This window comes from Rhipicephalus microplus, chromosome X (genome assembly GCF_043290135.1).
Source record: "Rhipicephalus microplus isolate Deutch F79 chromosome X, USDA_Rmic, whole genome shotgun sequence".
NCBI classification, from domain to species: Eukaryota; Metazoa; Arthropoda; class Arachnida; order Ixodida; family Ixodidae; genus Rhipicephalus; species Rhipicephalus microplus.
In genome coordinates this window covers 311,542,098-311,564,871 of record NC_134710.1, presented here as the reverse complement: position 1 = coordinate 311,564,871, position 22,774 = coordinate 311,542,098, and the positions used below count along the sequence as shown (strand labels likewise).

The window sequence follows — 22,774 nt, the reverse complement described above, 5'->3', positions numbered from 1 at the left end:
AGCGATCCCGGGGAATAGCTGTGGCTTCGTGAAGAGTCGGCGTTGTTTTCTTTCTGACGCTGCTGTTCTTGTGATGTAAAGGTGCGTGCGAGTTCATGGCACTCACTCTTCCGCTTTTTGGGCAGCTTCGGACACAGATGGGCATTTGGATGCTTCAGAACGGTATGGAAGGAGAGTGTCGATGGTGTGGGATGGTTCGCGTCCATAAAGAAGAAAGAAAGGTGAAAATCCAGTGGTACACTGTGCCGCGGTGTTGTATGCGAACGTGATGAAGGGAAGATTGCGATCCCAGTTAGTATGATCAAATGTTACATACATCGCGAGCATATCGCTGAGGGTGCGGTTATATCTCTCCGTGAGCCTGTTAGTCTGCAGGTGGTATGCCATGGTCTTGCGATGAACAACATGGCATTCAGAAAGCAGAGCCGTGACGACTTCTGATAGGAATGCTCGACCTCGGTTACTTAGTAGTTCTCGAGGTGCACCATGTTGTAGTATAAAGCGATGGAGGACGAAGGACGCTACGTCCCGTGCAGTGGCACTTGGAAGGGTGGCGGTCTCTGCGTAGTGTGTTAAATGGTCCACAGCGACTATGATCCACCGATTTTCATCTGATATTGTCGGTAGAGGGCCATAGAGATCAATTCCAATCCGATCGAAAGGTTTGGCAGGGCACAGAAACGGTTGAAGCGAACCGGACGAGTGGAAAGACGGTGATTTGCGGCGTTGACAGTCAGGGCAGCCCATAACGAATTTTCGAATTTCGAACAAAATTATATACATTCCGTGCCAGTAGAAGTGATGGCGAATGCGTTCGTAAGTTTTGAAAACTCCGGCATGGCCACATTGGGGATTGTCGTGAAAGGAGGCGCATATTTGAGATCGTAAGCTGCGGGGGACAACCAAGAGCCACTTACGACCTTCAGGGGCGCAGTTCACAGCCGATCACGAATGGCGAAATGAGAAGTTTGACGCTGGAGAGATCATGATACCCCAGTAGTTGACGATCCAGAGAGACAGTCAAAAAGGGAAGCGATCCACGAGTCATTGTGTTGTTTACCAGCAAAGGAGTCGAGGTCGAGAGATGCGACGGAGTCGGTACCAGTGGTTCCGCAGACCGAGTCGGGAGGTAAAGGCGAACGGGACTGGGCGTCGGCGTCAGAATGCTTGCATCCGCTGCGATAGATGACACGAATGTCGTACTCCTGGATTTGCAGTGCCCACCGAGCTAGGTGGCCAGAAGAATCTTTCAATGTGGCGAGCCAACAAAGTGCATGGTGGTCAGTTATCAGGTCGAATGGGCGACCGTACAAATAATGGCGGAACTTGCGAAGTGCCCACACTAGCGCTAAGCACTCCTATTCAGTGACGCTGTAATTGGCCTCGGCTTTAGTGAGCCTGCGACTCGTATAAGCGACGTTTTCGGAGTAGCCCGGCTTGCGTTGGGCGAAGACAGCGCCAAGACCAACCCCGCTAGCGTCTGTGTGAACTTTCGTTGCAACTGTTGGGTCGAAATGCTGAAGAATGGGAGGAGATGTTAGCAGACTACGGAGTGTCGCAAACGCGACGTCGCAGTCAGGAGACCAGGATGAAAAGTCTGCGTTACCGCGTAGGAGGTTGGTCAGTGGTGACATGATCGACGCAAAATTTTGAACGAAGCGCTGGAAGTACGAGCATAGACCAACGAAATTGCGTAATTCTTTCAGTGTAGTAGGTTTCGGGAACTCAGCGACTGCTCGCAGTTTTGCAGGGTCGGGTAAAACACCATGCTTGGACACGATGTGCCCTAAGATGGACAGCTCTCGCTCGGCAAAGCGGCACTTTTTAAGGTTCAGTTGGAGCCCAGCATTGGTTAAACACGTCAGAACCAGTTGGAGCCGAAGCAGATTTTTAGGAAAATCGGGAGAGAAAACGACAATGTCGTTGAGGTGGCATAGATACACAGACCACGTTGTCTATGAGTCGTTCATATGTGGCAGGAGCATTACAAAGCCCAAAGGGCATTACGTTAGATTCGTACACGCCATCTGGTGTAATGAACGCAGTTTTCTGGCGATCAGCTTCTGCCATAGGAACCTGCCAGTATCCAGATCGTAAGTCTAAGGAGGAGAAGAATTCCGCTCCTTGGAGTCTGTCAAGGGCATCGTCGATGCACGGTAATGGGTAGACGTCTTTCCGCGTCACCTTGTTTAATCGCTGGTAGTCGACGCAAAATCGAATTTATCCATCCTTCTTTCGAACTAGAACGACAGGAGATGCCCAAGGACTGTGCGATGGTTGAATAATGCGACGGCGTAACATCTCTTCGACCTGGTCGTTGATGACATGACGTTCTGCAGCAGAGACACGGTGTACGGTCTTTGACGCATTGGTTGGTGCGAACCGGTGTCAATGTAGTGGTGCACTGTGGAAGTGTGACCCAATTGTGGCTGAGAAACGTTGAATGAATTCGCGTAGTGCTGGAGGAGATTAAGAAGCTCGGCGAATTCTTGAGCACTTAAGGTGTCAGCGGTAGAACTCGAGAAGATATCACTCGACGAGCATCCTAGTGGGGAAAGGGCATGAAGTTCGGTCAAGGTGCTACTGCACGACTTGTCTGGCATGTTAAGAAATAAAGAAGAATCAAGGTACTCCACTTGACGGAGACATTCTCCGGCAAGTAGCATAAGCGGTGCAGAAAGGGGGCTGTGGACGAAAATATTGCTTCGGCCAGCAGTGAAGTCAAGTGTAGCGAAAGGCAAGAAAACGGCTCTGCGGCTCATGAAAATGTTGGAAGGTGTAAACATTACCGTAGCATTGTTATGGTCATCGTAGCAAACAGGGACAACGGCAAGAGAGGCTGGCGGAATTTCGTTGTCCTCACGCACGACGAGTTTTGGCGACTGCTCAAGAGTTTCGTGCAAAGGTTCATCACACAGGTGCGAAAATTGAACTTCAGCGCGTGCGCAGTCGATGACGGCATGATGATGTGACAGAAAGTCCTACCAAGGATAACGTCATGCGAGAAAGGACGATGAACTCGACAACGTACATAGAGCCTTGGATGAATATGCGGGCCGTACAGGTGCCGAGAGGTCGAACTGGTTGTGCGCTAGCCGTACAACCAGTCCAGAGAGCGGCGTGGTCACTTTGCGTAGGGAGCGGCTGAGCTGGGTGGCTATAACAGAAACGGCAGCACCTGTGTCGACGAGGGCAAAGGTGGAAACACCATCGACAGATATGGCGACGACGTTAGCAGGTGAAGTGCAAGGACTTGAGCATTTCGACGATGGTGCAGTTCTTGCCTCTGGAACTGCGGCGTTCAGTTTTCCCGGTTGGAGGAAGCAGGTCGGGGACGCATTGGGGACAGTGATCGCCTGCGAGGAGACGGGGAGCGGGGAGAGTGAGTCTGAGACAGGGGCTGGCATTACTGAGACTTGGGAAGGTTACTGTAGCCATACTGTGGTGAGGGATAGGGAGCAGGTAGTTGCATGGGCTGTGGGTCATAAGATAACGGTTGAGTAGCGTCGTTGAGTGATTGGAAGCGACGGCGACAATATCGTGCCACGTGTCCTGGAGTACCGCAGGCGTAGCAGATTGGTCGATATTCAGGAGTGCACCAGGAATTGCTTACTCGCGGTGTGGCCCAAGGTGTCGAAAGAGGGGCGGAGTGGGGAGCAACTGAAGACATCGGTGGCAAATGCTGCTGGCGGGGTCTGCTGCGTACCACCTGGGCATACGTAAGAGGTGCGGTCATGGGCTGCATAGCCGGCGCATGGGGAACAGGCATGGCCACAGGCTGCTGGTGGGCAGCGACGGGAACAGCCTGAGCTACCTCTTGGGCAGTAACGTCACGGAGTGGTGAGGGCAGACGAGAGGACGGCGGCTGCTGCGTGAAGGGAATCAACGACAGTTGCCGAGCTACTTTTTCACGCACAAAGTCTTTAATCTCTTGCAGAGTTGGTGAGTGATCGGGAACAGAAGAAAGACTGGAGAGCGAGTCAGCGTGTGAGGAAAATGGCCGAGTCAGGACACGCCGCTTCCTCAACTCGTCGAAACTTTGACATAAAGTCACAAGTTCCGCAACGGTGGCAGGATTACGGGCCAGGAGCATCTGAAATGCACCGTCATTTATTCCTTTGAGGACGTGTTGAATCTTCTCCGACTCGGGCATGGCGGTGTTCACACGGTTGCAAAGACCAATAATGTCTTCGATGTAACTAGTGAACGATTTCGTTGGCTTCTGCGCGCGTCCGCAAGCGTTGTTTGGCTCTGGACTTGTGGACAGCGGGTCGGCCAGAAACGTTAGCAACTGACGTTTTGAAGATGGACCACGTCGTAATGTCGTTTTTGTGGTTGTTATACCACATTTCGGCCACGTCAGTGAGGTAAAAGATGACGTTAGTCAACTTGTCCGTGTCATCTCACTTGTTGTTTGCGCTCACCAGTTCTTAGTTGGGGAACCAGTCTTCCACGTCGGTCTTATCAGCTTTGCTGAAGACCTTGGGCTTTCGCAAGCGAAGAACGCCAGGGTTGCTGGAGGATGGAGTGGAAGAGCGAGGTTGCGCGTTGTTGGTGGCCATGATCGGAGGTAGCGTTCGGTTGCGCAGCTCCAGGTTTAGGCGACGGCAAATGGCAGCACCCAAGTTCAGGCGAGGGGGAACGTCAGCACCCTCCACCAATTGAAAAGGGGTTTATTGGCGTGTGCTGCGACGGTGGCCCTTCGATGAAAACACGATCGGGACAGAGCAATGGTCAAGCAGAGGCCGGCGACAATCAGCACGAGGCGAGCGAGAGAAGCCCAGAACCCAGTACCCAAGCGGTGGCGATGTTGCTTGCCAATGATTCATTTTCTTCTTCACACAGTATGTATAATTAATTACTGTAGCTCATCACAAGAGAACAGTAAAAATGGGACGGACGGATAGTGAAACCTAAACTCTGAAATCAACCAAGCATGCATGGCAGCGTGGACGCAAAGAACGAGGGGGACTGCGACCTGCCGTTGCACGCCTCTGCTGCAGAAAGTGGTTCGTACCGTGACACGAGCGTCTATTCTCATGGTAGTAGAGATGGGGAGATAGAGGCAAACACTCGAGCAGTTCCGGTGACTCGTCAACATGTTTGAGTGTTCGGGTACAGTATTCTCAGGACACTTGTTCAAGGGGAGTCCTCGGATGAAGGAACTTTGCACTCGCAGCCCATTTGACGGCGCTTACCTACTAGTCGAGGCGCGTGCTCGGCGTACCCATCCAAAGCGTCCAAACGTCCAAGTTTTCTTTGTGCATGTGCTGGCGAGCTGGTTCAGGTGGGATGGGGAGTGCAAAATATGAGAGTGAATATTTTTTTTGTGTGTATAGCTGGCAATATATTGTGGGTGCACAAGTTATGCGAGGGCACAATTATGCCAGTAAATATGGTGACTCGTTAGAACAGAACATGGACTAGGAGACTACATTCCATCAACTGGAGTTCCATTTGTTGAGAAATATGCCTAGGGTGCAGCATAAATATACAAAACTAATTAAACTAGAAGCTGTTGTATCATTTAGGGGATTTTCATTTGCTGAGATTATACTGTGCAGGTTTTAAGCCATCACTTCACTATAATCTGTCTCTCTCTCTCTCTCAACCCAATGAAGTACTTCTGTTGATGAAGCTTTAAATTCTTGTTTTATACAGGAACTGGTGGAACAGGTGATGGTTCTGAGGGCAGCCATCAGCCAGATGGGTTCACAGCCACAGCCTATAGAATCTGGAGTGCTTTCAAGCCTGCTGAGCCGCTATGCTGCTCTACTTGCTGCTCAGGGAAGCCTGAACGGATCTATCAACTACCTGATTGACACCTCAGAGGTGAGTCACTAGACTGGCTGAACTTGGGCCAAGGATCTCATACTTCGACGGAAGACTTTTGAATTTAATATAGTCCACTTAACATGTGCTACTTAAACAATGGTGCCTTGTTAGTGGAAATTTTCGGTCTCCATAATTAGTACCAGTAAAGTTTTAAATACATGCTAATAATGAAGATACAAAGAGTTTTCTACTGTGCAAACCTAAGATGCGCTCCATGAGCTTGAAAATGAGAGCTGCATTAACATGTGCCATTGCATTCTTGTAGTGGCTGCGCTGTAGCAGCAGGTACGGGTGGGTGATGAATTGTTGCTGTAAAGGTGTAATATCTTCTTTTTTAGGAACGTTGTTACTTCCATCTTATGTCCTTGCTTAGATGTTTGTTTGACGATACATGTTAGTAGTGTGAGTGTACATTTGCTTTCAAGGTGGCAGCTTGCTTTTCTCCCCTGTGATGTCAAGGTGCAGGTCTGTGGTGAACCTTAAAAAATGCAGTAAAACCCTGTTAATTTGGACTTCACGGTACCAGAGAAAATGTCCAAATTGACCGAGGGTACAACTTATCGTGAGTATGAACAAAACACTTGAAAAATGTCTCCTACACCATCAGACTTTTATTTCTTAAAAAAGTCTGTGATAGCGTTTTGCTTCACGGGCGCAATGTCTGACAGTCACAATTTTGCGAAGTTCCTGCAGGTGGCTTAGTCTGCGCACACTGTCCGTGGAAATATGCATATGTCCTCCAAAATGGCCAATGCATGCACAGCCTCTGTCATAGTGTGGCGTGGACGCTTGTCAGTATCACTTACATCCTCGTCAGCCGATTCCCCTTCGCCGTCCAAGATTTCGGCGACGATATCGCTGTGGGTCACTGTGCCGGTCACAGCAACATCGCTGTCAATTGCAAAGTAATCGCCAAGGGGCACATCAGCTGGCATGATGCTCACATAGCGGCCATCTTGCTCTTACCCTGTTTCCTCATTGGCCACCATCCTCGGATCAGCAACGTCGTGCACGAAGCCGCTATGCCTAAAGCTGTTTGCGACTACGGCAGGTGGTGTGTTGTTCCACACGTATGTCAGCATGCGAATTGGGCTTAGCAGGCTTACTTTGTACTGCTTGCCTGACTCCATGCAGAGCAACATCCGCTCGAGTACCTGCTGTCGATAGCAGATTTTCACGAACTGTATGATTCCTTGGTCCATCAGCTGCGGGGAAGCCGTTGTGTTCGGAAGCAGGAATTGCAGTTCAATGTTCTCGAGCCCGGACACTTTCGTGTGTGCACTACAGTTGTCTAGCACGAACAACACCTTCTAATCTTTGCCGCAAAGCAGCAGTTAAGCTGACCCAGCCAGGCTTGAAAGAGTTCGGCAGTCATTCAAGCCTTTCTGTTGAACCGGTAGTCGGCAGGCAGCTGCCTAATATAGCCTTCCCGATCACCAGCAGCGGCAGCCGCTTTGTGCCAGTCATGTTAGCAGCCAGAAGAACTGTCACGCGCTCTTTACTTTGTTTTCCACCAATGCACGGGTCCTCGTTATACGCAATTGTCTTGTCTGGGAGAGCCTTATAGAACAGCGCTGTCTCGTCAGCGTTGAAAATGTTGCACGACTCGTACGTAGAAAGGCGCACGGATAGTCCAGACCGCCAGTCCTGCACAACACTTTTGCCAACCGCACCTCTTTCACCACACACGTTGCAGAACACCAGCCTGTGTCACTTTTTGAAGCGGTCGAACCAGCCTTCCAACGCATTGAAGGAGTCAATGTTCATGTTCACCGCGAACTTCTCTGCTTGCGCGCCGATAAGGGGCTGCTCAAGGGCAAACATGCATCTCGCAAAACGGCAATTCAGTGCAATAGCGCTTCTTCTAGCTTGGGATGCACTGCGGTTTGAAGCCTCTTCCTTTGGTCACCAAACATGTCCCCGTCATACACTTGCATAATCTGCTCTTCGGTCTTCACGTAAGTGCTCAGTGTGCTTTTCTTCACATTGAACTTTTCATTACTTCTTTTAGAGATGCTCCCACTTGCAATGCCTTCAATGTTTTCACCTTCGCAGCCAAATCCTTTGTGTCGTACTTTGCCCTCTTCATTGCGGGAGTTGGGGCGATTAGGACGGCAGGAGACGAAGGGGAAGCCGTCCCGGCGTTGCTCGCGTAGCGGTCACGCACGCGTTCACGAAGTAGACAACACAAACACACACACACACAAAAAAAAAACTTACGGTGGTAAGAACGAAATAAAAACCGGTGAACTTTTCAAAAAAACAGCTAACATTAAGACTGCAGATGGCACTCATCATGTACAGATAAATAATTTAAAGCACACTAGAGGTGAGCAATCCAACTCGACTGTCACGCAAACGTGTTCGACGCGCAAGAAAAAAAGACAGGCAAATTCGTGGTTTGCCCGTTGCTAATGACAGTAGTGATGCACTGCCTTCCATTTTTGGTTGTTTAAAGCACCATGTGGTTTAGTTGTTTTTTTCTTGGGGGGGGGGGGGGGGGTGCTTCCAAGATGTACTACCCAAGAAGTTTTGAATCTCAGACGCCGCAATTCGATCCCAAAGTTGTTTAGGTGCGCCGTCGATTTGGCTGGCAGAATCCGCTGCTGCTTCCCCGTCGTGACTCGACGGCGGTGAGGCATTCGCATTAACCGAAGTGTGGCTACATTTGTCCGAATCAATGAGAGTTTTCAGTCGTAGAACAATGTACATTTTGGACGGGACCAGATGTCTTGGCTGAATTAACTGAAATTCTGAATTAACGGGGGTCGAAGTAACGAGATTTTACTGTACTTGTAAAATTTGCCAGACCAGTCCTATTCCTGCCACATCTTTACGTAGCCTTCATTGTGGTTCAGCATGTTGTTTTTAATCTGAAAAGCCATCCTTCTCGGGGAGAACTCCCAATACAGTAAGACAGGTGATAATTTTTTTCCACAACCGAATGTGCTCTGTAATCTTCACGAAGCCTTTGCGGCATTGCTTCTTGCGCACATCGACACACTTCTCATTGACATTGATGTGCTACTAGTACCGTAGCACACCTTCCTGTATCGAAATCATGCCATGCCAATACTGTACTTACACACCCGAAATTTCATTGTTTATTGGCAACAATAGTCAAGCTGACAGGTGTATCTAAATTCAAAAGAGGCATTCAGTGCTTGGAAATATATTAGATTTTAGTACAGTCGAATCTCGATAATTCAAACTCGAAGGGGCCCGAAAATTTGTTCGAATTAAAAGAAGTTTGAATTAATGAAAGCTAAATAAACGGAGGGCTCTTCATGCAGTGGCGCATGTGCATTGAGCTAACACATGAGGGGTAAGTTTAAGAAGACTTACATTTATTCACAAATCACAGGACATTCGTTATTAATTGAAGTAATCGGTGATGCGCATTTGCACACGTTTGTCCTGCACCGAGTCAATCAATTTCGCATGCAGCTTCCAAAGCATTTCTACTTCGGCTTCAGTATTCTCTTGGCAATAGAAGTTGCGTGCGAAAATGTCCAGCGCCGACACTTTCTAAAGACGACGACAACGACTGCTGCGTAGCAGAGCCTCCCGCTCTCCGCCAGGCAGCTGCAGCATGGCCAGCACATCAGGAGAAAGGAGGAGAGAAGCAGATCGGTATTTCAGAGAAAACCAACACGCCATGGCAGCTTTTCTTTTTTTTTTTTTTGCGTTCTTTGCGGGTGTCGTTGAAAGGAGAAGGGTTACGTGGCAGGGAAGAGAAAGGAGAAAGCGTGGCACCAGCGCGTGAAAGACCCCCCCCCCCCCCTCAAGTCGCAGAGCCGTGCTCCCGCAAGGGGCAAGGGCTGCAGAAGATAGTGCCTTTTTTCTTTCCTTCAACCACACAACCATTCAACCCAGCGACGGCTTTTTTTTTTTTTTTCCTCTTTCTCTTTGCCCATGGCGTTAGAAGGAGGAGGGTCTTTTTTTGGCAGGGACGTAAAATGGAGAAGCGGGACACGGGCGCGTCGCAGATCGGCATTTAGGAAAGAGCAAACATTCCACCGCAGCCTTTTCTTTCGTTTTCATTTCCTTCGCGGGCAGCGTTGAGGTGTCGCAGGTGCCGCAGGTGCCCATTGGAATACACATAGCTTTGACGGGACCTCATCCTGAGTTCGAATCAACCGGAAGTTCGAATTAAGCGTGTTCGAAATAACGAGATTCAACTGTATATTTTTCCTCAAGCATTGTAAAGTATGCTTGGAGCATAAATTGAAAGTGCTCAATGTGGCCATTGTAAATCCTCAAGCTGCACGCTAATGAGCATCGTGTGCCCCTGTCCAGTGGGTATCGTGCAGGTTGCAGACTGCTGCAGTGCATATTTGGTTTGGGATAGCTGTGATGGTGGTGGTGGTGTTGGAAAAAATTCTTTAATTGTCCTGTAAAACCTGAGCTCAAGCCATTATGACCAATACATTATGACCAATACAAAATGTCTTTTATATCTATAAATTGTGAAAGAAAATGTTATTACGGATGAGGGGAGTTTCATTCTGGCTGCTTTATTGCAGAACCCCAAGGTGACATTGAGAATGGCAAACTGGGCAAGTTGATATCTGTTCAGGGTGTTCAAGGTGGGGCTAAACTAGTACAGAATGAAAGAAAGACACCACATAGCCAAAGCACACTAAGCAGTATACAGTGAAACCTCATTAATACGTACCTGCCGGGGACGGCGGCATAACTACGCACTAAACGCACTACACATTAACCACCAGCTACAAATTTGCATACCCTGACTTGTGCCATTGCCGCCAACAAAGGAAGAAACTCAGTGCCATGGTAAATATTGCCTTAAGTGCCCAGCGCAAAGCCATTTCCTTCTTTTTGCCGAAATGCAAAAAAGTTTGACACAACTGCCCGACAGTACGCAGTGGTGACATCGATGAGCATTTCAAAACTACTGTGGTGTGCGTAATATGCAGCGTGGTACAGCGACAGAATGGACAGAATAAGCTCTCAGTGATACAGTTGTCCCGCGGTCTGCTTTTAAGCGAAAACTGCTGCAGTTTTTTTTTCTTCTTTTAACGCAGTGCAGTCTCAGAGAGCCAAATTGTTTATTCCATGGCTAGTTGCGCTCAGCGCTTTGCTTACTCGGCGCACACCGTGACTGCCGATCCGTTCGCTGTAGAATGCGCTCTCTCCGCTTCAGGCCATGCACAGATGCGGCAAGTAGCCTCCTGGGTTATGCAGCGACGAAGAGCTTTCTGCAAGCAATGCACTCTCTGCGATGCTCTAGCAGTCCTGGCAATGGGCGAAGGCGCGTTTAGGCTGCCTCTGAATAAAAGCGTGCAGCATGATTACAACAGCGCTGTGCGGGGCACGTGTTGGCATAATACAGCAAGGCTTATCGGTGCTCGCGGCCCGCAACACTAAGGAAGCTCCTTGTGTTTCTGTAAAGCGGTGCGCAGTCAAATACAGTCCCACACAATGAAGCGGCAGCGATCGGCGGCCCAGCACATTCAGGTAGTAGCCTACTAAAAGCCTGCTCTAGGCCTCAAATAAGGCTACGCTACACGCTGCTCGAGCAGATAACCAGTGTGCTTACTGTGATGAGGCTTTTTTGCGACGATAAGTCATACCGGCGCATTTTTCGGTGATCGCCACCTCACTTTCGTTTTTTTCTCAATGAATACTTGCAATGTCGTTGCCGCAATCACGCAAAAGTCGGAATAACTGATCGGCTGATCCCCACACTTGTCAGCATGACGGGAAAACATTCGTGGCGCATTGTGGCATTGGAAAGTTCAGCAGTGCAGTAAAATTTTGTGGCACAAAATGTTATCATAGTACGCAGTTAGTACGGACAAACCGCAAGGCATGAACACTACGGCTTAAGCGGTTCGCAAATGCATTAGTCTCTATGAGACTCGGTCGGGGATTCGTTGCAACTGAGTTTTAACCGTTTGCACTCTTAAGGCGGGTACGCACTAACCACGTTTGACTGTATTTTTCTTCCATATTAAAATTAGTGCTGTTGTTGAAACTAGTGCTAAGCCTGAAATTTTCAAATTATGGATTAAGTATTGTCATATTCGAATGAGTCTTTGAACCGAATACTCAGTAGTAGTTATTTGTAAGTACTGAAAGACGCAGGAAGACTTCACCAGGCAGGACCAGCAGGAGCGTTTATTCCGCGATGACTGCCTCGGCTCAGAACAGCAACGAACGAGCCAATCGCGATGCTGATGGTTATGTACAAGTGAGAACGATGAAGTACAATAAATGAGCTTACACTAATTTTTCCCCTCTTCAAAGATCAGCTGAACGAGTAATGAAAGGCTTCATGCATGACATGTGAACAATTTCCGCGCTGCGACGACAGCAGTCAGTGACGGATTGAAGCGGGGTGACGAGATAGTTCACTGGGGAAGTTTGTTGTAGAACGGTGTATGGGCAACGTACCGGTGAAGAAATTTTTCACACAGCTCTGACGCTCAAGTCGGTGTCCATAGTAAGACCTTATCTCCGGAATGAAATGTCACGTCGCGTATTTTGCTATCGCAGCGACATTTTCGTTTTTCTTGAGTGGCTTCCGTGTTGCGCCGAGCAATTTCACGGCATTGCGTGGCTCGAGTTGCGAACTCTTCTGGTAGGGAAGTACTGGACGGAGCTTGTGCAAAGAAGAATGCAGTGTCGAAGACTAAGGATGCAGATCGTCCATACAGAAGAAAGAAAGGGCTGTAGCCAGTAGATCTTTGTGTTGCGGTATTATATGCGAAGGTGACAAACGGTGAAATATTGACCCAGTTTTTTTTTATCCGGACGTAGGTACATGGGGATCATGTCAGAGAGTGTTCGGTGAAAGCGCTCAGTAAGGCTGTTCGTCTGTGGGTGGTACGTAGAAGTTGTTTTATGCGTCGTTCTACAGGCCTGTAGGACTTTCTCTGGGACTTGCGAAATGAAGACTTTGCCTCGGTCGCTCAGAAGAACGCGTGGAGCTCCATGGCTCAAGAGGATGGATTGCGAGAAGAATTTGGCGGCTTCTGTAGCCGTACTAGACCAAAGAGACACAGTCTCGGCGTATCTTGCCAAATGATCGACTGAAGTGACGATCCAAGGGTGACCATTAGATGTCAACGGCAAGGGACCATACAAGTCAATTCCAACAAATTCAAAAGGTGTTGCAGGACAGGGAAGAGGCTACAGGAAACCGAATGGCGGAGACGTGTTACCCGTGGGATGATAAATATAGAGTTTTAACACACCGTCGTTGAGGCGAAATTGTCGAAGCTGGCGTCTGAAGCTGCAGTTGGGTGGTTTAGTGATGCTGCGAATGTAGTCAATGAAAGTTAAACAGTAGGAGTCGGCCCGCTGAAGTCAACGGAAACTGGATTGCGAAGCAGGTTGAATTTGGTCCAGTGAGGTGATCGACAGGTGTCGTGAGGCAGGTGAGATGTTGGAGCTCTCGGGATGCAATGCGAAGGGCTTATTGTTGGGGGAAAGTGAAAGTGGGCATCGGGACAGCGCGTTGGCATCATGATGACATTTTCCAGACTTATATGTGATGGTAAAGTCACATTTTTGCAAGCGCAGCACCCAACGCCCTAGACGTCCTGACATATTCTTCATCGAGGACAGCCAACACAGTGCGTGATGATCTGTGACGATAGTGAAGTGCCGGCTGTAGAGGTACGGGTGGAATTTCTGTATTGACCAGACAATAGCCAGGCACTTTTTCTCAGCTGTCGACAGAGTCCGACTGGCGTATGCCACTACCTGCTTTATAGAGGCGGCATCATGCTGCAAAAGTACAGCTCTGATATCTTGCGCGCTTGCTTCAATGTGGAGGATAGTTGGCGCTCTCTCTTCAAAGTGGCGAAGCACTGATCCAGAAGTCAGGCGTTTAAGGACGTTAAATACGAACTCGCAGTCGTCAGACCAATCGAAAGGAGCACCAGGGACTAGTTTCTTATTTAGGCGAGCCGCTGTTGTCGCGAAGTTGCATATAAGACATGCCAGGCCAAGAAAACTGCGCAACGTCTTTTGGGTGGAACACCGAGGAAACTGCAATACAGCGGCTATCTTGTTGGGTTCTCGCCAGACTCTGTCTTTTGATACGACGTGACCAAGGACTTTTATACTTTTGCTGGCAAACATGCACTTTTTGGTATTTATCTGAAGGCCAGTGTTGAAAAGGCACTGAAGTACTTTGTCTTATCGTTGAAGTTGTTGGATAAAGGTAGAGGAAAACACAACAATATCGTCTAAATAACAAAGGCAGGTCTTTCATTTTAGGCCACGAAGAACAGTATCTATTATGCAAAATAACAAACATTTTTGTTATTTTTATTTGTTATTTTTATTGTTATTGTTATTTTTATTGGTATTTGTTATGTTAACGTTTTTGTTATTTTGCACTTTGTTTGTCCCCGACCAGACGGGATTCCGTCGGACTCTTGACTAGTATCTATTATGCGCTCAAACGTTGCCAGAGCGTCGCACAGGCCAAATGGCATTACATCAAATTCGTAGAGTCCATCCGGCATAGCAAAGGCGGTTTTTCTTTGTCAGCCTCATTCATAGGGATTTGCCAATACCCCAATTGTAAATCAAGGCTGCAAAAATGATTCGCTCTTTGTAGTGTGTTCAAGGTGTCATTTATTCGAGGCATAGGATATACATCCTTGCGCATGATCCTACTTAGCGCACGATAATCAACGTAGAAACGAACGTAACCATCTTTTTTTTCACTAAGACAACCGGAGAAGGCCAGGAACTGGAAGATGGCCGTTTTATCTTGTGTAATAGTGTATCTTCAACTTTTCTTCAATGAGTTTCCTTTCCGATTGCGAGTCACGATAAGGCCAACAGCGTAGAACACCAAAACCATCGGTTTGAATGTGGTGTACAGCCGCTGCAGTCTGGCTAAATGTCATGGCACAGCTATCGAAGCAGGCCTTATGCTTAGCTAAAAGCGCCAATAACGCTGCGGACTGGGCAGGTGTTTGATCTGTACCGATGATTTATGGGAAAGAGGAGGAACTGACGTGGGCAGTGACGATGAAGACAGGCAAAGTGCTGCAATGCAGGTCAGTGGAGAGGCGTCTATTGTCGCTACAGTCATCCCCTTGGGTAACATCATTGATTCTGCAGTTGTGTTGCAAATGGGCAGAAGAGAGCACGGCCATGGGACAACCGTAGCAGACAGATGGCAACAAGAACTCCACTAGAAGTGCAGCGAGCAGCAGGGGCAACTAAGGCATCACCATCGGTTACTTGGCTAGATGCAACAGCTACCACGTGTTCCTCACCAGGGCGCAAAACACAGTCTTCAGCGACAGCCAAGTTGAAGACCCATAAAGGCGGATGTGACAGAAATGCTTCCGATGTATCCCCGATTGCAACGATCTGTTCTTTACATGATATGACAGCAGAGGCGGAATGTAGGAAGTCCCAGCCCAGGATAAGTTCATGAACCCACGTGCGTAGCACAATCATTTCGATGTGGGTATATAAGCTGTCGATGAAAATGCGAGCCGTACACTGTCCATCAGGCTGGCTGAGTACGTTATTTACGTCAACCAACACAGGTCCTACATAAGGGGTTCTTACTTTACGGAGCCGCGAGCACAAGTCACTACGTATAACAGAAGTAGCGGCACCGGTATCAACAAGCGCCTGCACAGGAACACCTTGAATAGTCGCTAACAACAGGTTGGCCGGGGAAACAGGAAGTACTTTTGATGATCGACAGGACGCAGTTTTCCCTTCAAGGACTGCAATCCTTAGTTTTTCGAGTGTTGTTATACAGTGCGGGAGAGGGGGCAAAGCGGAGATACTGAGCATTAGTAGGGTGATGGAGAGCGTCGTCTGGAGGAGCGGTAGTCCTGATGTTGACGCGGGGACGCTGGAGGAGACGGTGACCGGTACTACATGAAAGGGTAGGAGTCTGGACCGTAATAATCGGGCCGTTGATAGCGGTCCCGCTCGAATTCAGCGTAGCCTCGTCGTTAATCCTACTGGTGGTGATTACATTAACGAGATATAGGGCCTTGGATACCGCAGTAAAAACAAACAGGACGGAATGAATGCCACTGAGGATAAAAGGATAGAGGAGGTACTCCACACCGCACCGAAGGCAAGCGGCCACAAGTAATGGCAGCAGGCTCAGATTTGACCACAGGAAGCGGAATTGCAACTATATCCACATATGTGGGCGTCGGTAGTTGATCAACTGATGCTGTCGGTGTCGTCATGGACGCCACATCAGCGTATGTGGGCAGTGGGCGTGCTGGTGGAGTGACCGGCGTTGTCGGTGTTGTCATGGTTACTAACTGCTGCTTCACAAGATTCTGCAAGTCGAACGGTGCGGATGGAGTTGAGACGGCAGTGGACCGCTGCTGTTTCAGGTCTCGAAGTTCTTTACGAATGATTGCGCGGATTAGTCCTTTCAAATGGGACGGAGTCATAAGGCAGAGATGGTTGTCTTGTTGAAGGTGGAGCGAGTGCAACTGATCAAGGTGTTGGCATGTCGAAATTATGTTTTCAACTCTAGTGGGATTGTTAACAGCCAAGGCATTGAATGCAATCATGCCGATTCCTTTGAGGATGTGGCAATCGCGCTTGGCTTCCGTCATATCGCTGTTCGCATGGTGACAGAGGGCCAAAACATCCTCGATATACGAAGTCTGTCTCGTGTGGATGTTGAACTCACGCTGCCAGTTTGTTTTGTGGTTTCAGAATGACCTGTCGAGCATCCGAAGACTTGTCGCAGCTTTGTGGCAAAGGTGAACCAATCAACGAAGTTAGTTTTGTGGTTGAAATACCACGTTTTGGCTGTGCCGGTCAGATAGAATGAGAGATAACTCAATTTTTCCGCTTCGGTCCACCAATTAGCTGAACTCGCACGGTTGTAAAGGTCGAGCCAGTCCTCGACGTCGTCACCGCGGAGGCCTGCGAAGATGGGTGGTTTGCGCTGAGGGCTGGTGACAGTGGACGAAGGGGGCGGCTGTAGGCATCGGTGCGAAATGGTTTGGCCTAGGTATTTTGCTTTTGATTTTTTTAATATTTCAAATTGTGATCTGTTAGCAACAGAGCAGGAAATGAGACAAAAAGACCAATGCATTTTATATGTGAGACTATAGCACGTATGAAACATGTGGAATTGGAAAGTGTGGCAGGCTACATTATTTTTGGAGCCAGACTTTGTTGCCAAAATGGCAATGGTTCACAATCTCTGAATAATGTTGCATATATATACGAATGACCTAATTGTTTCTAATGCTCAGTTTGCGCTTTTATTTTGGTGGGCTTTTTTAATATGCAGTGCTTCACAATGTGCAGTGTAACGAGAGAAACTTACAGATATAATGAATAGCATGTGAGCACCTTCTTATGTCAGTTGTGAAGTACTATGTTTACTCTCATAATTTGCGCACCCCTATTATTTAGCCAGGTTCACACAAAAAAATATATATATATTTAATCTCATATTTCGCACTTCCCAACCCATCTGAGGCAGCTTGCCAGTGCGCATGAAGAGACTTGGGACCTTTGGATGCTTTAAATGGGTGCGCTAGGTGCACGCCTCTCCGACAAGGTGAGCACAGCCATCCATCAAAAAATGCTGTGAGTGTGAAGTCTCATTTTTCGAGGACTTCTCCTGAACTGTGGTCCCTAGAATACCGTACCCGAACACCAAAACCAGTTGACGAGTTGTTGGAACTGCTCGAGCGTTTGTCTCCCTCTAGTATCTTCCCATCTTCTCCACCTTGAGAATGCATGCTTACATCACAGCACGGACAATTGTCTGCATCGGAGGCGTGCGAGGGCCTGCCACACCCAACTGTTTTCTTCGTTCTCTGCATCCGCGCTGCAATGCACGTTTGGTTGATTCCAAACGTTTAAGTTTTGACATCCGTCTGTTGCGTTTTTACTGTTCCCTTTCGATGGACTACAATAACTATATACAGTCCACTGTCGTTGATTCAAACTCGAAGGGACCTTTGAATTTTGTTTGAATTATCAAAAAGTTTGAATTATCAGAAGTTCTCAGATAGATGATTCTGGGTGAAGTGACACCGCACATTATGATTAGGCATTGATTTTATCACATTTAAAGTTTTTAAAAGTGTGTCTTTAAGCCCTAACTGCATGCAGGGAACAGAAAGCAGAGGTGTATAGTCCATACTAAATTTATTAGCCTTTTATTTTTATTGCTGATCAGACCTTTTAAAGAAGTTGTGAGTTTCTAACTGCATCACGGTTTACCATGCATGTACATCGTTTCAAACATTTGTTTACTTGCAAAGCCTTTTCCCTTGAAGGCCTCAGGTGCCTATTTTTCATTTTTAGACAGTCAAGATTATATTAGCACGCAACTTTTTAAATAGTAGTGGAAAAGCAACTGATATTTTCTGGTAGGAACCTACAAAAAGTATTAAGTAACCACATGATGGAGTTTGTATTAAGAGGCTTCTAAATACATTGAAAGAATAGAGGGCCAAAAAAAAAAAAGTGAATTTTGTTTGAATTAACCAAAAGTAGGAATTATCAGAGTTTGAGTTATCGCGAATCAACTGGGTATGGTGAAATTCAAGCTCCTTGTTCTAAAGTTTGCTGTAGAAAACGGGAACCATGCCTACGCCAAGCACTTCAGCTGGCAGTTTTTCTGTGTGTGATGTTTGCTATGGAAGAAAGAAGAGTGCACGCTTGCTAATACAAGTTTTCTACTGCTGAAGATGTGTGAAAACTTCAGTATTTCGGTATCACCATGTCTTGGTATCCGATATATCTCAGCATTATTAAGAAGAGCCTCAACAAAATGGGGCAGTTGAACGTGCGCGATGGAACCAAGGATGACTCATTTTGGGAGGGCAGTGACAGTAACTGCGACAATTGCCTATGAGACCTTTCGACCAGTAATTCTGACTAGACCGCGCGTGACCGGTGCTAGTATGTGCTAATTCTGTTAAATAAACAAGGACACTTTGTTCTTGCTTTAATTTATTTTTATTTTTACGTATATTTTGTGTGCATTAGGACTACTGTATATACTATTGCACATCATTTCAGATGCATTTTCAAAATTTCCGCATATTTTATGCACCCTCCTTTCAGAGCAGAAAAATTGTAAAAAAAAGTGTGCAAATTATGCGAGTACATATGGTATTTTGGTCATGTCCATCTCAAAGTGACTATTTGCACACCCTTATTTATGCTATGCAAGTTCTGGTTTGTGTGAATGTAAATGCAGTACTGTAATCTAGCTGTTGTCTGATCTATATAACACAAATAACTGCTACAAATGCCTATGTGTGGTTTCATTTCGTAAACATGCAGCCTTCACTAGCAATTCTACGAGATCGAATCTGCCAGCACCTAGGCATGCCATCACCACACTTCCCTTTTCCAAGAATTGAAGTCCTGGGTCAGTTCTCAGCACCGTCAGCTGGTGGCAGTGTACAGCAGGGTAGGCCCTTGACAATGGGAGGCCCCAGAGCTGGCCTTCCAGCACCAACTGGAAGTCGCTTTGCTAGCAACACAGGGGTGTCACATTCACGCATGGCTTCAGCGGTTTCATCACAGACTCAAGCCTTCTACCAAGGGGGCCAGCAGGTTCCTCCAGCTGGAGCATCTGTGAGTTCCAGACCTCTGTCTATACTCTGAATGCAGAATTTACACACTGGGAATGCTTACTGAAAGGGGCCCTGCAACACTTTTGGAACATGGTTCGAAAATGGTGCCGATAAGTAGTTGAGGCTCCCAAGAACATGCGAGCCAAGTATTATAGCGCAAGATGCAGCCTAGAATGTACTATAAATTCTCAAAGTGAGCTAAAAAAAATTTCTCTCTACAAATAATGCTATATATCAACAAATTGTGTCACAGGCCTAGTATCTTGCCATCTGCTTATTTGAGCATGGCGTGCTCAGGAGTTACTGGGGCCACCGCGGGAGGCTACGACATGTCCGCAGCTGCTTGCACATTTGTGTTAAAAAACCGCGAGTTTGAAGAAGAAAAAAACAAAAGTAGTGCACAAGGTCACGAGGCATGCTTGGCAAACCCTTTTTGCCTGTGCCATTCCTTCCTTCTTGGCTTCTAGTGCTTTTGTCAGAACGAGAGAAAACAAAGCAGTTGTAGCATGTGACAAATTTTTGTAACTCTGCTGATACTCGACAGATATAAAAATTTTGGCGGTGGTCAGTTCGTTGGGCAACAAGCTCCTTTAGTGAATTAATTTCATGGCTACTTGGAAAAGTGTCGCAGGCCCCATAACTGTAGGAAGAGCACTTTAAACTAGGACTAAGTGCGGTGTTTAGATTTTTTTGTCCGTTTTATGGAACATGCTATGTAAGTTTATTCAGCAGCATTCTTGCATTACTATGGAGATGTTATTTTGTATAATAAATAGAGCAGCTGACACATGCAGACGATATCTGTGTTCATTGAAACTGTTGCAGCCACAATTTAATGTGTGTGGTTATTTAATGCAGGGATCTAGAAAACAGTTGTACCTGACTAAAAAAAAACAAAGAAAAGGAAGGCATGTCACAGTACGCGTTACACTAAAGCTCACCTGAAAGTGTTGTTGCACCTCTACATGTATACGGTTTTCTAAAATACCAAATTCATATGTTAGAAACAGTAGATCAGCAACTACACACAGGAATTTGAGCTGGAATAAATGCATTACTATTGCCCTTGATGGTGTGCAGGTCACCCCGTAAATTCGCTGAGAGCCAAAATCACAGCTATGTAACTAGAACTTGAGCTTGGGGACCATAGCGTGGATGATCATTCATAACTATTACATGCTTGAGAAAAAGCTGCCACAGGCATTGAGTAAAGACAATGAGGAGTAATAGGCAATATTGTTGTTATGTATGTGATTTCTTGATCAACACCGTGGCTATTTCTGTACAACTGCACTCTCAGTGATGTTTGCTTATGAATTCTGGAAAGAAGAGTGGTCACCTTGTGTTGGACTTCAGTATTTTTTGTCATTTTAAACAGAGCAAATTATTAGCTGGGCTCACTGGTTCCCACAATGCTTTCACACGCAGTCATTGTAAAGACAAATGGCGACATGCCTGCTCACAAACAATATGTCATCGAATGAATGTCTTGAGTCGTACGTAAAATGCCAGGACATAAAAGACATGAGTACTTACTCAACTACTGGGTAGTGCAGCTGCAGCCAGCTCTCAAAGTATCTTGGAAAGTGTCTCAACGAGTATGTAACAGTACCACCAAAGTTATCTAAATTGCAATATAAATATAGAATCTGTAGAAGTACCTCATTCCAAAAAATTGCCACAGGTATTTTTTGAATTCCACATCTTGACTAAGATACTAATTAAAGTGTGGTGTACATCTAATTTAGCTTAAGAATGTGTAAGTTTAATATGTAATATATGGGCTTGTGCAAATAAAATTGAAAATTTTGAAGCATTTGAGATGGTCAAATAAGTATGTATTTGCTCACATAATTGCCTGTAAAGGTGGTTTCACTGCAGAGGATTGGTGCTAAGCTGTGAAAACACTTACCCAGTGGAAATCTTGTCGCGAAGCTTCACTTTCGGCACTACTGGAAGCCTTACTGCCGCAAAGCCACACTTCAAGGTTAAATGAATATATTACTGTCACATCGTGCCGTCATCTTTTAGGAGTAAAAGCTTCTTATATCACTGCCATGCTACCAAAAGTCAAATCCTGCTACTATTCAAAGTTATTCCTACTATGAACAAAAAATGACATTTGCACAGGCCTTTTTCAAATTAAAAAAATGTATTGTAGATTAGTTAGGTAGGACAAAGTGGCCATTTTTTTATAATATATAATATACAGTAATCCAGTCTGATTCAAAATTATTCGACCAAAATCACTGTTCTCTTCGAACCTAAAATTCACTTTTTCCATTACTCTACCTTTATAGCTTTTTTATGATGGATTCTGTTTGCACACAGACTGCAAATATGCCTCACTTATGTTGCTAGAGTAGAGAGAGGGTGAAAGTTGAGCAGTGTTTTTGAGCAGTGTTTTTACTGCTCTTACCTTTATAATTCCTTGGTAAAGAAAGGGAATGTTATGGTTCAGTATGCCTGGAGTTCAGAAGTCATGCAATTGCAACTGAAAACTTCATTGTCCCAAAGTGAACAGCACAAAGGCATCATAGGGCAGTGTGTATGTGTAAGTCTCATTAACTTTTGTGGGTACTTCTACACTGTCATATTCAGTTTGTTAAAGGCCAACTGCAACGAAATTTTGTACACCTCGAGAAGCCAATCTATAGGCAGCCTAACTGGGAACTATGCTGCCTGCCAAGTTTCACTTTTGAAATGCAAGTGGTTACCTAAGAAAGCAAAAACTTGCCAACGACAGTTTTTGATACCAAAACCAGAAACCATGACACCATTAGAGCTGACCGGAACTGATGTGGACAGTAGCTTGGCAGACTGACCGACGCGAGTGAATCATCTCCTCTGTGCTCTGAAGAATGCACTTCGCAGCCGCTACCAAGAGTTCTCTTCAAATGGGAACGAAAAAGCAAATAATCTACACATGCAATGTGTAAAATACATAATTATAAAGGCTCATTAACCCTTTACTGCCGAGTGTCGCAAATTTGTGACATACCTAAAAACTTCGAGCAAGCAGGTCACGAAATTCGTAGTGGCACCTGTATTGCCAGCTGTCAAGTGCTCATGGAAGAACGCAACTTTCACGACAAAAGATCTAGCGCTTTCTCGTCTAAGGTATTTTATCCTAGAACTAATTGTTTTGTAGCTGATGGCGAAGAGTGCGAAGCACTTGCAACAGCTCTCGCCTGTGTAACGTGAATTCTATCTTCAATAGTAATTTTTGTTCTTTGGTGGTGAGCTTTTGAAGCTTCACGTTTTTAGGAAAAGCAGGAAAGCTGGTCTTAGCCATAAAATATGTTCCAGGAGCCTACGGCACTGCATTTTGTACTTCAAAAGAG

General features: G+C 46.4%; 1 protein-coding gene across 3 annotated transcripts in view; it reads left to right on the top strand.

The window, feature by feature from the left end:
* Positions 1 to 22,774, top strand: part of Sec31 (COPII coat complex component secretory 31) — a 170,543-nt gene that overhangs the window by 96,151 nt on the left and 51,618 nt on the right. For all 3 annotated transcript variants that reach the window (XM_075879503.1, XM_075879502.1, XM_075879501.1), the window contains 2 exons: positions 5,662 to 5,832; positions 19,135 to 19,431. In XM_075879503.1, the coding sequence (XP_075735618.1) occupies positions 5,662 to 5,832; positions 19,135 to 19,431 (468 nt within the window). The remainder of the gene's footprint in view (positions 1 to 5,661; positions 5,833 to 19,134; positions 19,432 to 22,774) is intronic.